General features: G+C 44.0%; 1 protein-coding gene across 3 annotated transcripts in view; it reads right to left on the bottom strand.

The window, feature by feature from the left end:
* Window positions 1-22,418, bottom strand: part of LOC306850065 (homeobox protein Meis2) — a 78,422-nt gene that overhangs the window by 24,783 nt on the left and 31,221 nt on the right. For all 3 annotated transcript variants that reach the window (XM_079385490.1, XM_079385492.1, XM_079385491.1), the window contains exon 9: window positions 4,242-4,318. In XM_079385490.1, the coding sequence (XP_079241616.1) occupies window positions 4,242-4,318 (77 nt within the window). The remainder of the gene's footprint in view (window positions 1-4,241; window positions 4,319-22,418) is intronic.

Raw genomic sequence — 22,418 nt, 5'->3', positions numbered from 1 at the left:
CAGTGTCAGGCCTGGATTGGCCATGCCCGAAGGTTTTTTCCAAGATGTTTGGCTAATGAAAACATCCATTGTGATGTAGATGAGAACCTGTGGCCAAATCCACAACACAGAGTTCATGACAATGTAGAAGTACAGTAATCACTCCTGTCTTGTTTCTTACAGTACAAGCAAGTTGAGGAACACTGCATTTGATGTTTTACAGTACTGTCTTTTCTTTTCTATTTGATTCAAATAAACCTATGTTGTGATTGTACTGTAGTGTTTTGCATCAATATATTACAAACTTTGTTCAATGATTCCACTGTGTCTGTAGTATTCTCTCTACTACTGCAGTACTTTTACAGAGATGTATTTACTGTACATGTAGTACCATAATGAAACCTGCATCACCTATTTTGTTTTATAATATTTAATGATTGTACGAACAATGACACAGTGAAACTATCGGTTGCTTGTGTGTGGGTGATCTATAGTTATGTTTCAATGGTATTTCACAGTACATTTGTTTTTTGAACCAATGATTGTGCAAGATTTCTTTAAAGATGTGAATGCACAATGCAATGTTTTGAACATTAGACAGCCTGTGTTACAAGTGATAACCGTTTTGAGTTTTGTGTCTAGAGTTGTGAAAAATGACATCAAGGTTCTGAAAATAGTAGCAAAGTGATTGTAAAAAAACTGTAACATTAGGTTAATAAATGCTGAGAAAAAAACATGAAGTGTTCACTGTTAACTAATGCATTAGCTAATGTTAACAAATGAGACATTACAAACACTTCTCAAGTAAATGTGTCTTGATTTGGAATGTTTAGATAATTGTACTGGAAACAAGACACAAATCCTGAGGAAGAGAATAATTTCCAGCACATTGACAGCTACACTGCAGTGGTGAATATTACGGTTGGTCCTGCTGTTTGAAGAGCAGTGTTTTCTGGTTCTCTGTCTCTGTCCTGCAGGAATTTTCCTCTCTCAGCTGAATGGTGATCCTGTGATGAGGATCTTTCTGATTTGGTCTAAATGTGTGGCATCCATCGGTCAGATGCAGACTAGTGTGCCAAAAGCGGATGGGTGCTCTGGTGCTACGAGAGATGTCAGATCAAATGAAGCTGGAGCGGGGGGGTGAGAGTGGCACATGGGAACCAACAACTGAGTCATTTCTGCTAATTAACTGCCAATTAGCGGTCCCTAAATGCAAGCAATTCTGACAATGTTGTCTGCCAGCAGCTCGCGCCGCCCATCTCCACTCGTCCTCTTGAGTGGTATATTTAGAAAGAGACACCAGAAAATACTGGATGCTCTCATCTAGGTCAAAGTTAAATGGATAACCAGTAACTTCAGTGGTGATTGTGCCAGTGTGTAACACAGAGACAGACAGACAGACTGGGTGTGTGTGTGTGTGTGTGTGTGTGTGCGCGCACGCGCATGTGTGTGTATGTGTGTGTGTGTGTGTGTGCGCGCACGCGCATGTGTGTGTGTGTGTGTGTGTGTGCGTGTGTGTGTGAGCGCAGATCTGAAGGAGACGTGTGTTTAAACTCAGTGCCTCCAAACTTTCTCATGCTCTGAGGAGCAAAATCAAACATCTTCACAGGCCAGTTTATACTTTTTACATTACATTTGGAAAATATTAAGCCATTATTATGAATTTCATAACAGCTGGTCGTGCCAAGTGAAAGGGTCATAAAAAACATAAAGCTGACCTGTTTGTTCATGACTCATTTGAGTTCAGGGAAGGAGAGAGAGTTACGAAACCCTTTCTCCAGTCGTCTCAGTATAAGCAGACTAGGACGAATCCCTCATGATGATTATTCATATAAAGACTAAAACAGAGCCACAGATTGGACGCTAGCACAGATGGGTCAGTCTGAGACGCCTCAGCTTTAGATGTTGAGACACAACTGGTGAAACAACGACAGATGACAATAAAGAGACAAATACAGAGTGTGTGTGTGTGTTTCTGTGGGCATCATGTAAGATCAGATCCACAAATCATGCAGATGTCAAAGGTCGTTCATAAGTCACCTATTCCACTCCATTTGTCAGCTCATTAGTCAAATGAGTTTCCATGAGTGACAATACAGAGAGAGAGAGAGAGAGAGAGAGAGACGCAGAAAGAACCCAACAAAACCCATCAGGTGGACATTAACACAATAACTTGTTCTTCCATCACATTTCAAATCATCATGTTTTCTGTGGTGGAAATGACATTTGAAACGGATTCCTTTGTCTAATGTCATATCTAGCGTTTCATGTGTCCAAAATACAATTAAATCATATTTTCACACTTTTTGTTTTTGAAGAAATTATAACTTGTTTGTAAAAGATACACAATAAAAATATTCAGTAAAAAAGTGCACTGACTTTTGAAAAATGTGGTGGAAATGACATACTGAAATGGTTTGTGATTATTTCACCATTTGTTTGGATTACAGTTTTATGTGTAATAAGTAATATTTGTATATAGTATCTTTATAGTTAACTCTTGGTCTGTGATAAAAAAAACAAACAAAAAAAAACATTAAAAAATTATGACGGCATGTTGAAAGTTTCCAAGACAGTTTTAATAAAAGTTAACCCCTGGGACATAAAGGTTCCTGAAGTTGAAGAAAAACCCAGAAATGGCTACAAGAGCAACCAATAATGGGACAAACCCGCCTCTCTTTCATAATGCTGTGTGTGTGTGTGTGTGTGTGTGTGTGTGTGTTTAGCAGAGGCGTGTTGCTGTCAGCATGTGATCAGGCCTCATTTAGACAGATAGAATAACACACACACACACACACACAGCTGCACTTATGGTGTGTAAAGTGTCTCTCTCTCTCTGAGGTCAAACGGGATTGCTGTGCAGTCTCAGATTTAATTACCCACTGCTACATAGTGAAGCACCAACACCAGTGGCCGTCACACACATGCAGAGCAGAAGATCAGATCCCCAGCACAGAGAGAGATGGACAGGTAGATGGGCTCGTCAGAGCAGGAGACGCGCTGTCTATTGACACGTTACACAGAGCGCCCTTGTGCCTCCTCCAGGTCTGATTGTGCCTCCAAACAAAGACCTGATTCAGGATTCGTCCATGCAAACCTCGTCCTGTCCGTCTCTCTCCCCTGTGCTCTATATCAAAGCAGGATCCACACAATGACCATCACAGGAGGAATCCAGGACCATTCCGGCCCATCAGCAGGAACATCATGAGGATCTGAGAGCAGAGCGAACGCTACCGCAAATACAGCCTGACCTCAGACGGACGATAGATAGATTAGTCTTTCAGTATCTGGAGTCTAAAACTGAGAGCGTTGATCTGGTCCCACTCGCTCGTTCTCTCTAGGTGGTTCTTTGCGGTTATTTCAGCATTAATCAGCATGAAACAGGCAAAGCAACTCAATTTTCTGCTGCTGTAGGTGTGTGACGGCACCAAAGCTTGGTTACCACCGTAATTAAAACACCATTCAGCCGTAGGGCGCGTGAAAGGCAGATAACGGCATTCCTGTGGCCAATTTAAGTACCTGGCCAGATCCAGCAGACAAATCACGCTCATTCTCCAGGTGTGTTGCTCATTGTGAGCCGGCACCAGAATGAGGTGTAGGGGAAAAATGAATCACAAAAGCAAAAAAATCAATTGACCCCGGGGAGGCGCGCGAGCCCGCGGGCCGATAACGCCGAGAGCCGCCGTCTGTACCCGACAGATAGAGCGCCGCGTAAATGAGTCCGCTTTGATAAATACATTAAGGGAAGCTGTGAATAAAAGGCAGGGACTTCTCATTTGTAAATAGAAGCTCCACTACACGGAATTAGACTGATAAAATAGCGCTCCGTATAATTAAGTTTGTGTAAGGCCAGAAAATCCATGCAAATACCTTCCCGGTGTTTTGAAAAGAAGCTGTCAGCTCAATTAATCTGAACATCGGCTGCAGAATGTAGTGAACGAAATTAAGCCCGCGATAAAAAAAGAGCCCGGCCGAGTATTTTGATAAATAATTCCTGTATCATTTCTTTGGCTCTGTGATCATTTTATTTAATCCACCACCTCCAGTTATGAGCTAAGCCATCTACAAAGACGCCGCCGGTCAGAGCGGTCTAATCCGGCACAGAGCGATCAGGGAGGAGGTGCACCACTGTCCTCTTCCCCTTAATGCATCAAAGGGACACAAATGTGTGTCGAACGGCAAAGAGCCGCGGCGATAATGCGTGAGTTGAGTCTGCGCGGTCAACGCTGCTGGCAAAAGAGATGAAAAGTGACTCGACTCACCAGTTGTTTACTTGTAAGATGGTGAGGCCTGTGTCTTGAGCGAGCTGTTTCTTCTGTTCTTCTGAAGGATACGGGTGCTGCAAGAGAACACAAGAGAACACGCTCCGTCAGGATCACGGGAAACTACACAGAATCAACAAACCAGTCATATTCACAGAGTAAACAGTACACAAATGACTCACAGCTAAACAACAGCAACTAGTCGACAAGCAGGAACAACAAATAGCTCTCTGCTAGAGTTTGACCCAATCTTTAGAAATGTTCACCAAGCTGCTTCTGCTGTGCTTCATTACGCACCACTGTTTGTTGTTAGGATGATCAAAAGTTGAAACACTATCCACCTTATTCTTCACGTAAAAATGGGCATGGCCATTTGTACATTTTATGGGTCTCATTTGCTTCCAGCTATATTTAGCTGTATACAACTGCTCGTTTTGCTGCTTGATACTGCAAATTGGTGTGTCTTACCATATTATCTTAATTGCATTATCTTAATTATAAACACACTGGTTTGTAATGCAAACAGATTTCCATTTTTCTGCACATTGTCATTCTTCTCATTATTTCCCTACAGAGGCTAATGAACCGGAAGTCTCGTCCATAGGCTTGCTTCCGCGCTTAGGAATAAAGTGGATATTTTAGACTTGTCTGCCTCAACAGTGTCACAACAACTGAGATAGCCAATCAAATCAAAGAAGGCGGGGCCTTACTTTAAGCAGGGGAATTTCATTGCAATACTTCAGGTTTAACAGTCAAAGAGTGTGATGTACAATATGAGTAGCTAAGCATTTAATATTTGCTAATAACTTTAACAAAATAAATGTTAGGCAGACAAATCAAATTATGCTGTTTTGAATAAAAACAGCAGACTTTGATTTTCAAGCTTCATTCATGAATGTGACAATGTATAGCGATCATATTAGGCATATGATTAAGAGTAAATATGTGTGTATTTAAAAAAGAAATCAAATAGATCAAACTGATTACAATAAATTCTATTTTTTGTTTTAATTTTTAGTTTTTTCTTTCTCTTTGAAGTGTTACAAGCTGTTTGTGCATAGATAAGATCCCTGAAGTTTCAAAGACTAAAGTCTCAAAACCAAAGAGATATTCTTTATAAAAGTTAAGACTTGACCACGCCCTCCTAAAACACCCCATTTAAACACACCCGCACATGTCTACGTCACGATGTGGGAAGATTTGCAAAACATCACCCAAATGTATACGAAATGAAAGAAGGCGTAACTATTATTCTGTCTGTAGTATTGTTGCTGCCGCCGGCGCCATGTCCTGGAGACGCTGTGTTTCGTTGTGAAAGTGAAACTACTTTGTTTGGGCTTCCAAAAGAGGACACAACTAGAAATCAGTGGTTAAGTTGTGTTTACAACACTGTTCCAGAACAGTTCAACCCAAATATTAGAGTGTGTGCAGCGCATTTTACAGAGGATTATTTCCTGAACCTGGAAGCTACAATGTTGGCTTGCACAAAGGCTGTTTCTATAAAGTGGGGCAATTCCAACTTTGCAAGGACAGTCTGGAGCTTCTGACTCTCAGCCTGTAAGTATGTTTCTGCTACTGACAATTCAAACGTGAGTTTTGAGCAGTGTAGAGTAGCGCTTGTTGTTTGTCGTTTCTCCGATCACAAATGCAGACATGGTAATGTTTACAAGGCGCGATGCAACGTGACGCGTAAAAAGACAGTATAAGTCATTATAATCAGTAACTATATCCTCACTGGATGCAACAAATGCCTCGTTTGTAATGGGTTTTATTGTTTTAGTCTCGTCGTGCTGGGACGCGGCATCACAACATGGTGAGGGGCGTAACATTTCCGTCACATGCTTGAGGTATTCGGCCAATCACAACGCACTGAATAACCGGCCAATCAGAGCACACCTCGCTTCTCAGAACGATGAGCTTTGTAAAAATCGACGCATTTCAGAAAGGCGGGGCTTTGAGGAGCAACAATAATGTACAGTATGTGGAAAATGTTTTTTGAACTTTAAACCACATAAACACATTGCATTACACCAAATACACAAAATAATTATCTTTTTAGCATCATCATATGACCCCTTTAACACTATTTCTATAGTCCACTTTAGACTAGCAGGCATTAGAGGATTAGTGACTGTCTGCTTCATATCTGATAACACTTTATTTCGATGGTCCTCAACAGACATTCTACTGACTATAAGTAACTTATATGTCAACTTATTCCACTAACTAACCCTAACCTAATAATGTACTAATACTCTATTGAGAGTTAGTTGACATATAGTTGAGATTCAACAGATTGTCTAAATAGGACAATCAAAATAAAGTGTAACCCCTTATTTATTCCCCTTAAATCTTTAAATTATATATATTTAAAAAATTGGTTCTACCCCCCAGTGTTGAAGTCATGGCGCTAGCGATGAGGGTAAGTGTCCTATATGCAGTGGTTGTGAATCCAGCCTTGCACAGGCATCTTTCACAATAGGTTTGCAGCAAAGGCAAGTGTCGTTCTGTGTGTGTTCAGTTTTATGAGTGAAAGACTGAAGCTGGAGTCTATGTGTCTATGTTAGTGGTCAAGTGCTGCTGCTTCTGCTGCTTGTATAATGCAAACACCAACATGACAAGAGATCAGCAGGGTGAGGATGCAGATGAACTAAGATAGGACCGATTTAACAGAAGCATGCATAAAAACAGCCGCAGAAGATACTGCACGCTTAACACACAGATCTGCACGGCACCGCAGTGAATACTCCAGTCAGATTAAACGCATCGCTCTGAGCAGAAAGACGAAACATCCTCCTTTCCTCGACGGTTAGAGAAATGACTTGAGCTCATCCCTTGTGCTGCTGATGAACGCAGGCCAAGCGCTAAAGCAAGACGTTTCTGCAAAGGTCTCTTATTGCCAGGAGTCGCACCTGCAAACACAATTCCCGCACGGGAAGCAATGATATAATTTGTGTCACTGTTGATCTTCCAAATGTGACATGATAGAAATGGCAGGATTGAATTTGTGCCGAGCGTGTCTCGAGCATGACAAACAATAGTGATCCGCACTGACAGATGTCTTTAAGAGGCAGATTAAGAACCAAACAATCCTCACGCTCCACTTTGATTCAGCCCTCGCCACATATGTGCCCCCCCCCCCCCCCCACACACACACACACACACGCACACATGTTTGTTTTTGTGAAAAGTGGGGACATCCCATAGGCGTAATGGTTTTTATACTGTACAAACTGTATGTGCTATTGCCCTACACCTAAACTTAGCCCTCACAGGAAACTGTGCATTTCTACTTTCCCAAAAAAACCTCACTCTGTATGAGTGGGGACATGGGTCAATGTCCTGAAAAGTCACCTTCACCTTGTAATACCTGTGTCATACCTGTGTCATTATACACATTTATGTCCTCATTTGTCACAAAAACGTACACACACGCACGCACGCATGCACGCACACGCATGCACACACACACAAATGCACACACACACACACACAAATGCATGCACACACACACACACACACATGCACGCACACACACACACACACATGAGAATAAACCAGGCTGTCTGCAGTAGGTGTAGGTGGAACATCTCTCTTCTAGTAGGTCAATCTTACAAATTGTATAAAAGTCACCGGGAACAAAAGCATAAAATAAGCTCGACTGACACTGAATTTTGACCCTGAGCGCTCACGTTGAGAAACAAACGAGGTTTAATTAAAGAGCGGGAGGAGGGAACATTTCAGGAATGTGTCCAATTAATCAGAAAACAATTGTAAGATTGAACAAATAATGAAGGAAAAAGAGACGCATGAATCAGATTTCTACTTGTGCACACTGGAGCTTTTAATATGCTAAAATCATTAACAAAGAAATATGATAATGGGCACATAGAAATACATTTTTTGATTGCAAAGTGCTGACATATGCTTGGCAAGACAAGGTCTGTTTTTCTGTGAAGCACACATACACTCGTGTGTGTGTGTGTGTGTGTGTGATCCTCTCACAGACAGCAGCAGATTCTCTCTGCACTGAACACACACACACACACTAAAAGCTGAATTCAGTCTTGCAGTGTGAATGCATCCCGGCACAGGTCATCATATGCTGTCAGCCAAGCCGATTCATGACACACACACACACACACACACACACACACACACACTGTGTATGTGTGTCATGTCATGTCGTGTGTATGTGTGTCATCAAAATCTACCAAAATCCAGTCACTAGTAAAACCAAAAATGTTTGTTAATTTTGAATGTAAGTGTTAATTTAATCTCATATGCTGTCTTAAAACTGTATATATGTGTCAGTGTTATTTCAGGCATGTGCCGGTCTCTTCTGCATCACTAAAACAATCCCATATTGGTGATAAATACTACATCGCTGCACATTTCCTCCAGCCACCACAAACCCAATGATTTCAACTAACCAGAGACACGTTTCAAGGAGTGAGATGACATTATATCGTTTCTCCCGCACTAGGAAAAAAACAGAAAGCGCATAAAACCCTTCAAACCCAGTTTAAGATATCCTGACCGCAGACACACAATATACAACAGATCCGGTTTCATTGAGCTCTGCTCTACAAATCACTGTAAATACAGACCTTGGGCCTGATAAACGATGCACATGGCCATGGAAATGCGTACATGATTTGTATTGCACATATCAGGATTTAGCTAAATTAAAGGTATGTTAAACTTGGTGCTATAACATGAATGGAAACGTGCATATGGATTACGCAGGCCATGCACAGAGAAATTATTTAGATTATGCATAAGATGAAACCTATGCAAATTATTGTACATGAGGCCCCTGATCCCTACCAGTTCAATTATACCTCTGTCTCTCTCTCAGTATTATTCAATATAGACACTGTTGCTTTCTGTAAGTACAGATGCAACCAGAGTAATGCACGTCCGAGTGACATCGCAGGTCGAGTCTAGCACTGTAAAATAAAGCATCAAATGACAAAACAAGTGAAACCTGAACAGAGCACTACCTTAATATGAAATATTAATTTCGTCCAGCGGTGTGCATGACACCCTAAGAGTAAACTTAGCATGAGAGATCAGAGAAAGATTGAAAGTGTTCCTGTCGCTTGAAACTCAATCAATAGAGTGAATTACTAAGAGCCGGAGCAATATCCTGAGAAACGGACTGACCACAGAATGTGAAGAGGTGCAGTCTATAAATTATTAGACAGAAAAATGAGCAGCTTATTTTATTGCAGATGCCAGCGCTAGCCTGCGATCGAATCAACTGTTAATTACGCTGCAGCCTGTTAATGGCACCGGCTTTTTGCTGCTCGTGCCATTCTGAGCGCACACACGCGGTCGGGGAAGGAGTCCTCTGGGATGTGTCAGTGCATCATACAGTCCGCAGCAAGTGCATGTGGGCTGATTTTATTTCCCAGAGTGCATGTGTGTGCATGTGTGTTTGCACTCTATTGGCTAAATTACAGGGTGTGATGTGCTCTTCACCGCAACTCAGTGTAACATCGAGCCTGAACCCCCAGTGCCCCCTTCACACACATCAACCCCCCTTCACACACACACACACACACACACACTCCCCAGCGGAGCGGCTGACCTTGCGCTTGATGAATGACTTCATCAGTACGAGGCCAGACTGCAATGAATTAAAGAGTCCTGCAGCCTAATGAAACCCAGCACTTCCCCCGACTGAACTACAGAACACTGCAGCCCGATTCACATGCTATAGGCGAGATAAGAATTAGTGAACAGGAGTAGTATGTTGAAAACAGCAGGCTGAATGATGCAGTGCATCTATGAAGTGTGCATCAGTGCATGCTTTTTCGGCTATTGCAACCCACAATCCATTGTGCAGTGGATCGGTATCCCTTTGACTCTGCATTGGTGTTTAAATGCACAAACCTAAACGTAATGCATTTAGCAAGATGCTAAAATGATAGCGCAGACAGCTGTACTGTCATACGACGTGCTATTTTTGTTTTGGAAATTAAGGCCACATTCTCAATACTCCATTGCCGCTTACCAACAATTTCAATTATTCTCCAACTACTCCATCATCGCTGAAGCATTTGAGTTTCCCCGTGACGCGCAGCTCAAATTGACTGTGATCGTCTCTGTATGTTTAATCAAACTGAGCACAGCAAGATAACAGACTCCCAATAAAATCAATCAAAGCCCAGAATGACATTTTAATATCTGCTACAGAGACATCTGCAGAAAGATTGGCACATTTTAAATTTAGAGAGGCTGTTAATAATGCATTTACATATGTGTGTTTCTGCAAAAATGATATTCCAACTAAATGAAGGCTGCAGGTTTATTTTGATAAGAATATATAAAATATATTCCATTTTACAAGGCAAATTCATGAATAATTGTAATATGGTGTGTTTGTTGTATTTGTAATAAGAAGGAACGCGGCATTTACTGCGAGAAGGACTTAGATTTCTTTAGAAAGTTAACTTTGATTATGAAATGACTCATGAAGCGTGTGTCAGGGGTGCTATGTTTGATTTCTGCTCAGCAGAACAGAAGCTAAAAGACTATTTTGTTTAAAAGATGGACAAAAGGAGCTTGCTTCTATGTACTCTAGCTTGTGTGTGTCTAAGATTAAATGTGTGTGCTTAGGTGGTGTTTTGTGTGTTTGATTTTCTTCAGCACTTCGCTGCATCCAGACAACAAGAAGGAAGCCGGCAAGAATGCAACTAGACTCACTCACACGCACACACACGCACATGCATGCACAAAAGAGAACACGTCGTCAGTTTTATGAAATGCACCATCGCAAATACACCCCCCGATGCTCGAGCGATGCGTGCATGCCAGCACTCATTGTGTTGGTCTACACGTATGAGCAAACGTATCTTCATGCGGCTTTAGGATCGGATTCAGTCGTGACTGACACGCTGGGTTTTTTCAGAGGTAAAACAGTTTCAATTTATTTGGCTTCAAAAGGGCACCTGGAGCCCAGCGCGCCATGAAAAGCTATTGAGGAGAGCAGCTAGACTCTCTCTCTCTAATTCTTCCTCTCTCTGTGCCCCCACAACAATTGCTGGCTGGGCTGGGCTCGGAGCCGCTGGACTGCCGCCAGCCCCCCTGTTTGCTCTACACCAATAATTTATGTTCACTGAAGATGGTGCAAGGTTCTAGAGCGACTCTAGCTATCAATTTGCCTGCCAAGCAAACTGTTGCCCTGCAAAAACATGGATTGGCAAGGCCAGGCGGAGGGGGATGCTGGGAGGGGTGTGAGGAGGAGGTGGGCACCCCCGTGAGGTTGGCCTGGAACGTAGTTGCTGAGGGTAAACAAGCATTAGCGCTAAAAATCAATCACTCCCATTCTCAAGGCCGTCAGAGAGAACCGCGCAGGGGAACAAACACACACCCACTGCAGTGAGAGATACACACACAGTCCAGTACACACGAAACAAAATACACACTGAGAGATACAAACAATTAGAGAAAGTTTTGCTCTTTAGCGGCTGTTGTTAGCTATAGCTGTTCCAGCAACTGACATGTGCTCTCTCAGTTATAATACTAGCGAAAAACATTAGACAATAAAACAATGGCTAAATGAAGCTAGCAGCATTGAATGTAGCTCCTGTGCCTTTTAAAGGGTTAGTTCATTCCAAAATGAAAATTCTGTCATTAATTACTCACCTTCATGTCGTTCCAAACCCGTAAGACCTTCATTCATCTTCAGAACACAAATTAAGATATTTTTGATGAAATCTGAGAGCTTTCTGACCCTGCATAGACAGCAACACAACTGAAATGTTCCCAGACCCAGAAATGTAGAAAGGGCATCTGTAAAAATGTCCATGTGACATTAGTGGCTCAACTTCAATTTTGTGAAGCTATGAGAATACTTTTTGTGTGAAAAGAAAACAAAAATAATGACTTTATTCAACAATTGTTCTCCCCCGAGTTACCGACTTTCGCCATTCCGCCAGTACCACGACGCATGTATGCGATTTCCCCAGAACATAAACAACGTTATCATCAAAAATATCTTAATTTGTAATTCTTACGGGGTTGGAACGACATGAGGGTGAGTAATTATTGACAGAATTTTGGGGTGAACTATCCCTTTAAGATGGAGCTCTGGCACAAATGGTTATGTGCTGAAGTTCACTGCTTGGTGTTTGGGGGTCGTTCAAATCACTAACCCTGACTAGGTGTAGCATTAATAGAGATGTCTGCAAACCCCTCGAATAAGAGCGAACGTGAAGGGTGTAAAGCAGCGGGGGTTTGTGTAGACCTTGTGACTTGGACACAAAAAAAAACATGACTATGTGTGTGTGTCTGGATGTGGCCCACAGCCATAGTGATGAGGCTAGTTAATCATCAGATCAGGTTCATGTCTTCTCTTACAGACGCGGCCAGCCGGCTCTTTCAAGGGGAGGAACCTGATCTCCATGTCCTTGCGTAGGGAAAGGGGAACACAAGATAGACTGAATCTCTTCTCATCCGCTTAACCCTCTGGCTTTAGGGTGTACATTTGACCAAATTAAAGTCTCACCACAACATCCCTAGAATTTCTCTTTCCACCTGATCAGGCAAACCTTTCTGGGGCAGGAGTTTAACTTCATTTTTACAGCAGATTCCATCATCAACTGGCTAATTTTTACTGCATGTGCATGCAGGAACATTCCCTGCGATGCCTTAACAGAGGTTTTCATTTCAGACTGGAAGAAGTGGAAGGGAAAGAGTCTTGTCAGTTGACACTACTGGCTGTCATAAAGTCACATGATCACTCATGCTCAGAGGCAAATTGGCAAGTCAAGTAGATAAACATGACCTGAGTTCACACTGTAAAATGAAAGCCTGTGAAATGAAGCAAACAACCTGCTGGCCTCAGAACAGATTTACAACTGAAAAAAAAAATAAATAAATAATAATATCTGGCCTAACAAGAATTCTCTCTTGTCGCTGCCTTCACCAGTCTGTAATGACTTGATTAGTCTAGATGGCACCCGTGAGCAACGGAGCCGAGACCTCATGGGTCATGTTCATTAGGCCACTGGGCTACTACCTATGGCTTACTGCTGTCCAGCCCCCACCTTCCCACAGGGCAAGACTTACTTACGCTATTCTTTAATATATTTTGCCAGCATGAGAGAGAAAAGGAAGTTTATTGCTCGTGGGGTACATGGACTGGGCTAAAGAACAGAAATTGTGTCCAAAAGGCCACTGGGCAGCCAAAGAACAACAGGGTCGTTCTCCTTGCAGGCAACAAAGTAATTCAGCAACCCCTCAATATTCCAGCCAAACCCTTTTATGTGAGCAGGTCTTGGCAGCACGCAGTATTGTAAGAATCCTTTTGTGCCGGCATTTGAGGCTGAAGGACAAAGCAATAGCACAGGCTAATGTAAGATACTGTATACATTGCACATATACATAATTTAGTTCAGCAAGCTTTAAAAAGTTGTTAGCCTATTTCTTCTTAATTAGGAGAAGGGTTATTTGCACATTCTGTCTCTGTGGCCTGGTTTGGGAGCGGCAGTCAATGGCATTTTAGCATCTTTTATCCGGCTCTGAACCCATAATGTCATGTTTCATTTGTTACACTAGAAAACTCGAGCTGTCAAATCTGCATTTGAGTCAAAACTCACAGTAGAGGAAACCTCGATGTTTAGCCATTAGCTTGGAATGTGGAGCAACCAAGCAGCCGGCAAACAGCTGCAGGGGCAATTTCCTGTAGGTTAATGATGCTAAAAATGTAGAAGTCAAGCATGGCGCCCATTTAGCTGACTCTCCAAGATGACTAAACAAAGCATCAGCATAGAGAGGCTGTCACGGAGGGTTTCGGTAAACTCAGCCTCGCTAAAATGATCAAGCCAACTGAAGCAGGACAGTATAAGCCCAAGAAATCTCATGGTTATGATCGCAAAAAACTTACGAGACAAACTTAAAATCATACCTGTTGTTCCTACTGCTTTCGTCGTTTATGACCTCTCAGAAATACTCTTCTTTACACAGGGCTTTGTTACCTTTGAAAGAAAATCAAGACCTCCCGTCAGCACTGTACACTCAGGCAGTGGATTGCTGTGAGCCCCGGGGACTCTCCACTCTTGATGTTTTAGTCTAAGGGATGTATGAAGAGTTTTAATGGCTCTAAGAGCAGCAGAGCTAAGGAACAGAGCAAAGGGCCTCTTTTAGGTACATTCCAACCGCCTGTGCTCTCCCCATAGTGCTCCTCTGCTCAATCCTGCCCTGTGGCCTGCTGACCTCTGACCTGACTGACCGGCTTGGCTGTAGGCTTCTCGTTTGTTACCAACTTTATCCACTGACAAAGCAAGCAGGAAACTGGCAGCTACCCAACAATCCCATGAGAGGATGACCAACAGCTTGCTCAGCTTACCGTTTATTAGTGGATGGGGGTCAACAGGCAGCACAAATAAGAAATCTAGCCTGCTTTCTTCTTTTTTTAGCTAACAGTTTCCTACCTAATGAAACGATTCATCACAGGATTGAGTTTCCCTATCACTGTGCCTTTGAGCAAGGAACTTGACTGTCCCTGTTGTAGATGTACTGTAGGTCCACTAAACCAGAAAAAAAAAAAAAAAAGTGCATGTCAGTTCTGGCTCTGTCTTTCTTCTTTTTGCACTTTGCATGGCGCATACTGAGGCATCAAAGGGAGCTACAGTAATCCAAACACCGTCGTTACTTTGAGAGTTTACGCGCTGCCCTAGAGGGAGAGATAAAAAGGGATTGTCAGGATCCACTTACAGCTTTTTGGACTGATCCAGGCCACAAGCAATAACTGTGAGCTCAAACGCAGCAGAGTGCTGCTGGTGCACTGGACTCCAGCAGGACGGAAGAGCAAAGGGAGGTCATTAACCTCTGCAACTAAAATGCACTCAGATGGCTCCCTGCTCTGGAGGCTGATGACAAGCGTCTGTGTTCTTTTCAACAACTTGTTGAGCTGTCTCCACCCCCACCACCTGCCCCCACCTCTGAAACCAACACCAGCCATCCCCATCTCAGGAATGTAACCCAAGACCCGCTCCTCTCCAATCACTTTGCAGAGAAGCCTGCTTGAGGTGTAAGACAGCTGTTGTTGCGTTCTTTCCATTGTGTTTGTGGATTTTCTAACTCTTGCTTTTTTCCTTTACTTGATCCCCTGCCTTACCGCTGCACAATAATTCATGATCCAATGCAGAGCTGAGCGCAGTACAGTCAACTTTGACTGACGGGAATCGAGCGGCGTGCCTCTATAATGGTAAAAGTGCTTCAGTAATGGCTATGCCATTGAGGGTTGGGCTCTGTAGAGGAAGATCTGGTGCAGAAGTCATTACCACTTACTAAAACCAAATGAAGCCAAGAGCATTAAAATTAAAGCTCTGCAGGGCAGGAAAAACTGTTTCCCATCAGGTTTTCAATGTGGTTCCTCACCTTTAACTCCAGAGTTTAGACTCTTGGGAAGGTCTGGGCCATAAGGCTGTCTGCTGATTCACGTAATGTCTCAGGAAGTTATTTTCCTGAAAGAGCCCCCCCCCCCCCCCACACACACACCCTTTCAGGAAAACAGAATGGTGGAGATGCACGGTGCTGGCTAAGGCATTCATATTTCTCAAATAGAAGGCAAATCATGGACTGCCGTTTGTCCAGAGACCTATAACAGACTATCGAACTGGCTTTATAGATCACTCCAATCCTGGGGGTTTCTGATGATCTTCAACATTTCCATTGCTGTCATTGGTTACTAAATCCCAGCAATTGAGGTCTCGTTGTAAGGTTAGGAAAACTACACAACAAAATTGCTAACATCTGCAGAGTTCCCTCCATGTGTCAGGGGCTTGTCTTTGCTCAATCATTTTTTTTTTCTTCCAGTCGCCACAGCTTGTTTCAAAGACATATTCCACATTTGTTTACTTAATTCTGCTCAAACCATACCTTAAAGAGATTCCTTGCTGTTAGAGTCCAGATAACATAAAATGATGCGTGAAGTCTTGCCTTCCTTTCCTCCGTAGGCTTCATTACTTTTTAATATGTGTGCAGGAAGAGGGAAAAATGGCGTGGAGATAATCAATGGTACAGAGGCAGTAGCCCATTAATCTCCCCGTGGATTCCGTTCTAATTTGCACACTTGCTTGGGCAAACATGGGCTCTGCTGTGGTGCACGTGTCTGCCTGGATGGGCCACTTAATGAAACAGCCAGCCTTCGCTTCCTTTTGAGGAGATTTTGCTGAATGAAAAATGAACTGTCTGATGTTTGCCACGCCAAGGACCTTCAACGTTTTATTGAATTCAGGTGGGAGTTGTACATTCCCCATGCAAGCGAGACAAACAATGAGAGCAGAAGGCAGGAAATGGTGTGAGCACTAGAGCAGGTCCCTATGGAGATTTTATCAAAGATCCCTAATGCAAACATCAGCACAACTGACCGAGGGAGGCACACGAAAACCCAACAGAAAGAAAGGTGACCTGTAGCACTGAACCAGGACAGAGGAAGAAGATAAACATGGCAGAGAGAGAGAAAGTGTCACGTTACAGAAACGAGGTCTGGGTCCAAGAATGCAGGGAGGTGTCTTTAATAAAACAAACTAACACAAAGGCCAACACGGCACAATAAACAGAAACCAAAACATAACATAAGCAGATCTAAGAACATGAAGCAGGACATGAATCACGGGTAACAAACATATAATGAAAGCACACAGAGTGGTGAGAAGGCGGAAGCTATATAGTCCGAGGTGATGGGGATCAGCTGTGGGTGTAATGATTAGCCAGGTGTGTGCAATGAAACAGGTGTATGCGTGTAATCCTGTGAGTGGAGTCCGGGAGAAAGGGAGATGGCGACCTCTGGTGGGGAAGGGCAGACCTGCAGTCCGGCCTCGTGACAGTACCCCACCTTAAAGGAACGGCTTCCAGACGTTCCCCAAGATCCAACAGTCCGGAGGGGGGTGAAACAGTGAACAGGGGGAGGGATGGCGGGCCAGGTCCGTGTGGGGGCAGAGGGTCTGGAGAGGGAGGCAGCGCAGGAAGCCAGGGCGGGTCTGGAGGAACGGACCAGGGGGGCTCCAGCCCAACAGGAACCCCAGGGCCCAGCCAGGGTGGGGCCGGAGGGACAAGCCAGGCAGTGAGTTTAAGAACGGCCTCTGTGGCCGTGACAGGGCAGACAGTGAGTTCAGGAACGGCCTCTGTGGCCGTGACAGGGCAAACAGTGAGCTCAGGAACGGTCTCTGTGGCCGTGACAGGGCAGACAGTGAGTTCAGGAACGGCCTCTGGCAGAGTAAGGAGCTTGAGTGGAGCCGGCAGGGCAAGGAGTCTGGGTGGCGCCGGCAGGGCGAGGAGTCTGGGTGGCGCCGGCAGGGCGAGGAGTCTGGGTGGCGCCGGCAGGGCGAGGAGCACGGGTGGCGCCGGCAGGGCGAGGAGCACGGGTGGCGCCGGCAGGGCGAGGAGCACGGGTGGCGCCGGCAGGGCGAGGAGCACGGGTGGCGCCGGCAGGGCGAGGAGCTTGAGTGGCTCTAACACGGCCTCCTGACCAGCAGTGAGCTCTTGGGAGGCCTCCTGGCCTTGTGAGACGGAAGCCTTCTTCCGTCTCTTCCTCCGTTTCCGGGAGCGGGATGCCGTGGCATACTCAGCCTCCACAGTGGGCGCCGCTGCGGCATTCTCGGCCACCTCTGGGGGATAGAGAGCGGCCACCGCCGCCTCGGGAGCGCTGTGCACAGCCACCGCTGCCTCGGGAGCGCTGCGAGCGTGCCCCGCCGACATCTCCGCCGCTAACTCCACCCTGAAGGCTGAGCCGCTCACCTGAAGAATCCTGTCGATGTAACCATCCAACGACTCCTCAGGGTCCCAGTATGGTGCTCGGGACCTGAACGGCTCAGCTAGACCACTCCAGAAAAAGACCACCAGACACTCCTTCTCAACGGTCGACTGCCGAGCCAACCCGATGAACTCCTTGGAGTAATCCTCCATGCTCCGATCCCCCTGGCGCATGTTCAATAACCTCCCCGCTGGACCCATCTTTGTTGCTTTCATTCTGTCACGTTACAGAAACGAGGTCTGGGTCCAAGAATGCAGGGAGGTGTCTTTAATAAAACAAACTAACACAAAGGCCAACACGGCACAATAAACAGAAACCAAAACATAACATAAGCAGATCTAAGAACATGAAGCAGGACATGAATCACGGGTAACAAACATATAATGAAAGCACACAGAGTGGTGAGAAGGCGGAAGCTATATAGTCCGAGGTGATGGGGATCAGCTGTGGGTGTAATGATTAGCCAGGTGTGTGCAATGAAACAGGTGTATGCGTGTAATCCTGTGAGTGGAGTCCGGGAGAAAGGGAGATGGCGACCTCTGGTGGGGAAGGGCAGACCTGCAGTCCGGCCTCGTGACAGAAAGAGAGCATGTTGTGTGGAGGTGTAGATGTGGAGGAGGATGTATACAATGACCACCAGTTGGGCGGCTCTGAAACCAGAGCTAACCGCCGGCCTCACAAGCCCTCCTCTCGATGCGCAAAGAGCCACCTGTGGACAGAATTAGCCGATGTGACTGTCTCCAAAGGTAACCGAAATACACCTGCCGGGACCCGCTCCCTCCTGCGCTTGCATCACGTGGATGTGTCGTCAGATGGGAGGAAGGGAGAGGAGGAGAGAGAAACAGAGTGGAGTAATCTGGAGGAAAGGGTGGGCGGCCTGGCAGCCACAAACATAAGGACAAACAGCAGTAATTGTGCGACATAAGCCAGGGTGAAGTTTGATACGTTTTCTATGTCGGAGGGTTGCTGGTGGGTGAAGGCAGACAAAAAGCCGTGGCTAAGAGGATTGCGAGGCAGGGATAGTGCATGCCGGAGCCCTGAGGTGGCAGAGATTTGTGCTTGTATGAAAATGTATGATTCACCCCCCCAGCAGTGCGCTCCGCTGCCGTGAACACGCTATACTTCATTTGCTGGCGATTATGCGGGTTGCTGGCCCTCTAAGCCCCTTTGAACTTGTAATTGCCGCCGGTTTCAAATAATGAACATTAAGGGAGATTCAGAAGAGTGTGTGTAATTACAGGTTTTCCCTGCTTTTCTTCTGCACCCCAGTTGTAGAGGGAGAGGAGGAGGAGAAAGAGGGAGGAGGTTCTGCTTGCTGAAATCCGTAATGTCTCGCCAAGTCTCTTTATCTAAATCGCTGTAGATTTGAGCAGGGATTGCCGTGCCCCGGGGACATTATAACTACAGCGATCTGATCAATATTCACATGCATTCGAATCTGGAGCCAAAACGCTCCGGTTTGATTAGGATATCTGTCTGTCTTTTATTTATCTCGGCATCTATTTATTTCTTTGGCATTTTGTGGATGTTTTTGATACTGCTCACCAGTTTAAGTCATCATGAAAAACTCCCATATGAGCCTGAACTGAACAGTGAGGATCACACTACAGTGTGGTAGCCCAGGCGATAAAAGGCCTCAGTTTGCCAACGTCTTGGGAGGCTGAACGGAAACCACAACAAATTGGTGTGTTTTGTTTGTTGCCTTCGATGCACCATTCGAGATATGAAATGATATTGTGCAGTCACAGCGCTTGGTCGTCATTATGAGATAGAAAGGAGGTGCAGACAGAGCTCAGAGGGAGGCCCGTGAGGAGAAGTGCTGGAAAAACAAAACAGAATAAAAACAGCAGCAGAGAATGGGCGGGAAGATCACAGAGCAGAAATAGAGCTCTGGGATTCAGAGGAGCGCCAGTCCCCTGACAAACTAAACAGAGAAACACAGTCTGGTTTTGATTTTTGCACCACACACACACACAGAACCGTCCTTTCTTAGTTTTCCGCTTCTATGTCTGAGATGTTTCTTCGACCACACCCCTAGTTCCTCCCTCTTTTTAGCCAGAGACATACTCTACATAAGTATGTGAATGCATGCATTGATTTCACACAAACACAATTTATTATTTACAGCTTTGCCAAAAGATTGCTACAGCAGGAATTAGTGTCTTCTAATATCACAGGTTTCCTCTTTTACATCAATGGAGGAGTAACAGTTTGAAGAGAATCAGGCAGAGCACATTAGTTAAACTTTCAACAAATTTATATCAGCTTTCTGAAGAACAACAAATCTGGACCACATGATTGCAATCTTCTGGACGGACATTGGCACCTTGTGTACTTGTCTGGGTGGAGGTCAGTTTGAGCTGTCCAGTGAGATGTAGAGTTAATAAACTGAAGTTCTTGTTCTCCTCACTGTTTATGTGCATTTCAGGCCAGAGCAGATGCATTCCCCCCACACACACATGCATGGAACAGCGTGTTCCAGCCTGTTCAAGCCATCTTTATTAATACCAACTCAGTCTGGGTATGTAGGAACATTCCAAGTGTCAGCAAGGTCATCTCTCAACTGAAAGATTTCGCTCTGTCTCTGAGGTTTACAGAGACTCATTTATCTCTAAAAGCATTAAAACATGATAAACATGCCATAACTTACACATCATACAGGATGATGCTCAAAGACAAGAAAGAGGATTGCCTTTAGGTTCAAAATGTTATTACAAAACAGCCATATTTCAAGAATAATTTAGCTGCAACAATTCAAAATATGGACATGGTGATCTGAAAGCAAATCCCATTAAAGAAGTGCCTAAAATCAGACAACAATCAAATTTACTTTCATTGCCATTGTTGCCTAAACTGCACCTAAGAATGCTGAAGCATGTTAGTGTGTGCTGCAGATCTTTAAATGTCACAGACATGAATTTAAGAGGCAAGTGAATGCTGATGTTGAACAACTTAATGCCAAATGCTAGCTGATGCCAAAGCCTCTTCCCAGGAACACTAATAACTAGGGTTGACAGCTTCAGAAAAGGAAAATAAGGGACAACTGTGATTCTTTATAGGATAAGGGACCGCTCAAAATATTTGTACTTTACCACATAGTGTATGTCATTTCAGTGTGTCTGCAGTAAAGTAAAGTATATGTATAAAAGGCGTATGAAAGGTTCTCAGAAATAATCACATTTGTTTGCTTAACTTATATATGTACAATTATTCTAAAAGGAATTTTAATGTCACAAAAAACATCAACTATCAGTAAATTGTATGACTATTGAAGTGTGACTGCACAAGTGGTGTAGTAATTTGAGAGGTGGATATACTGTGAAATTACATACAAATGGCATAAAATTTGAAAGCATAATAACTGCACATCTATGAAACGTCTGTCAGTAAAGCATTTTTTAAAACAATGGCACTTCAAATTTTGAACTAAAATTTTATTGATAATAAAGCAATGATTTGTCCAAAAAGAATGATTGAGAATTTGTTATTCGTATGGTGGCCATATGGCATATGCCGCATTTCTTTACTGTCTTAAATTCGGGACAATTCTGTATTATATTGAATGGTTGACAAAACTACTGATAACCAAGAATTGCAAACACTGCAAACACACACAGAAAGTAACTATTTTCAAGTCCTTGCATATGACAGAGGAAGGTGGATGTGGCTTCTCATTAAATTCCACGACCTGCAAGAATGAAAGAGTCACTCGATACGGACATCTGAACTTTCAAGTCTCTCTGGTTCGGAGGTTCTGACAAACTGACTGCAGCAGTGGCCGTTTACTGTGACATACTTGATTTCTAGATTTACAACTCAGCGAGATCAGAAGGCATCAACAGAACAAATGGCAGACAGCAGCCAGAGTGTGTCCTTACAGTAGGGTGACTATCCAACACACAGCTTCACCAAAACATATTAAAGCACATTAAAGCACACATTAGTGTAAAATGGCTTCTTTTATGGCCAGTTTTCACTTTCAAAATATGATAATAATGTTACTGATCAGCTAAGTCGTAATGTTAATAGTTACTTGATCAATAACACATCAGATGTAATAGTACACACATTTGAAGGTGCAGCAGGGTAAATTATGTTTCTGGTCTTCAGGTTTGCTTATACATGCAGACACACACACATTGAACAGAACTGGCTGCACTGGTGACAGAGGGCAAACAAGCCCATGATAGATTAGTGTTGCCCTACTGCAACCCCTGGAGCGTCACAAAACAACCTCGCTGGGCCTTAAATGAAACCGCTGCTTTAAGAATGCCCTGCATTACAGCACACATTGATGGAGGACGCCTCTGCTGAGAAAACCCAGAGTTTACATGCGGTGGGGGGGGAGAGAACCTACTGACCACATTTCATGTTTGTGTGTGTGAGAGTGAGGAAGAATTTGACTG

Source organism: Barbus barbus (genome assembly GCF_936440315.1).
Source record: "Barbus barbus genome assembly, chromosome: 30".
Lineage (NCBI taxonomy): Eukaryota > Metazoa > Chordata > Actinopteri > Cypriniformes > Cyprinidae > Barbus > Barbus barbus.
Note: the sequence above shows the minus strand (reverse complement) of the source record. Positions and strands in the feature narration are given on the sequence as shown.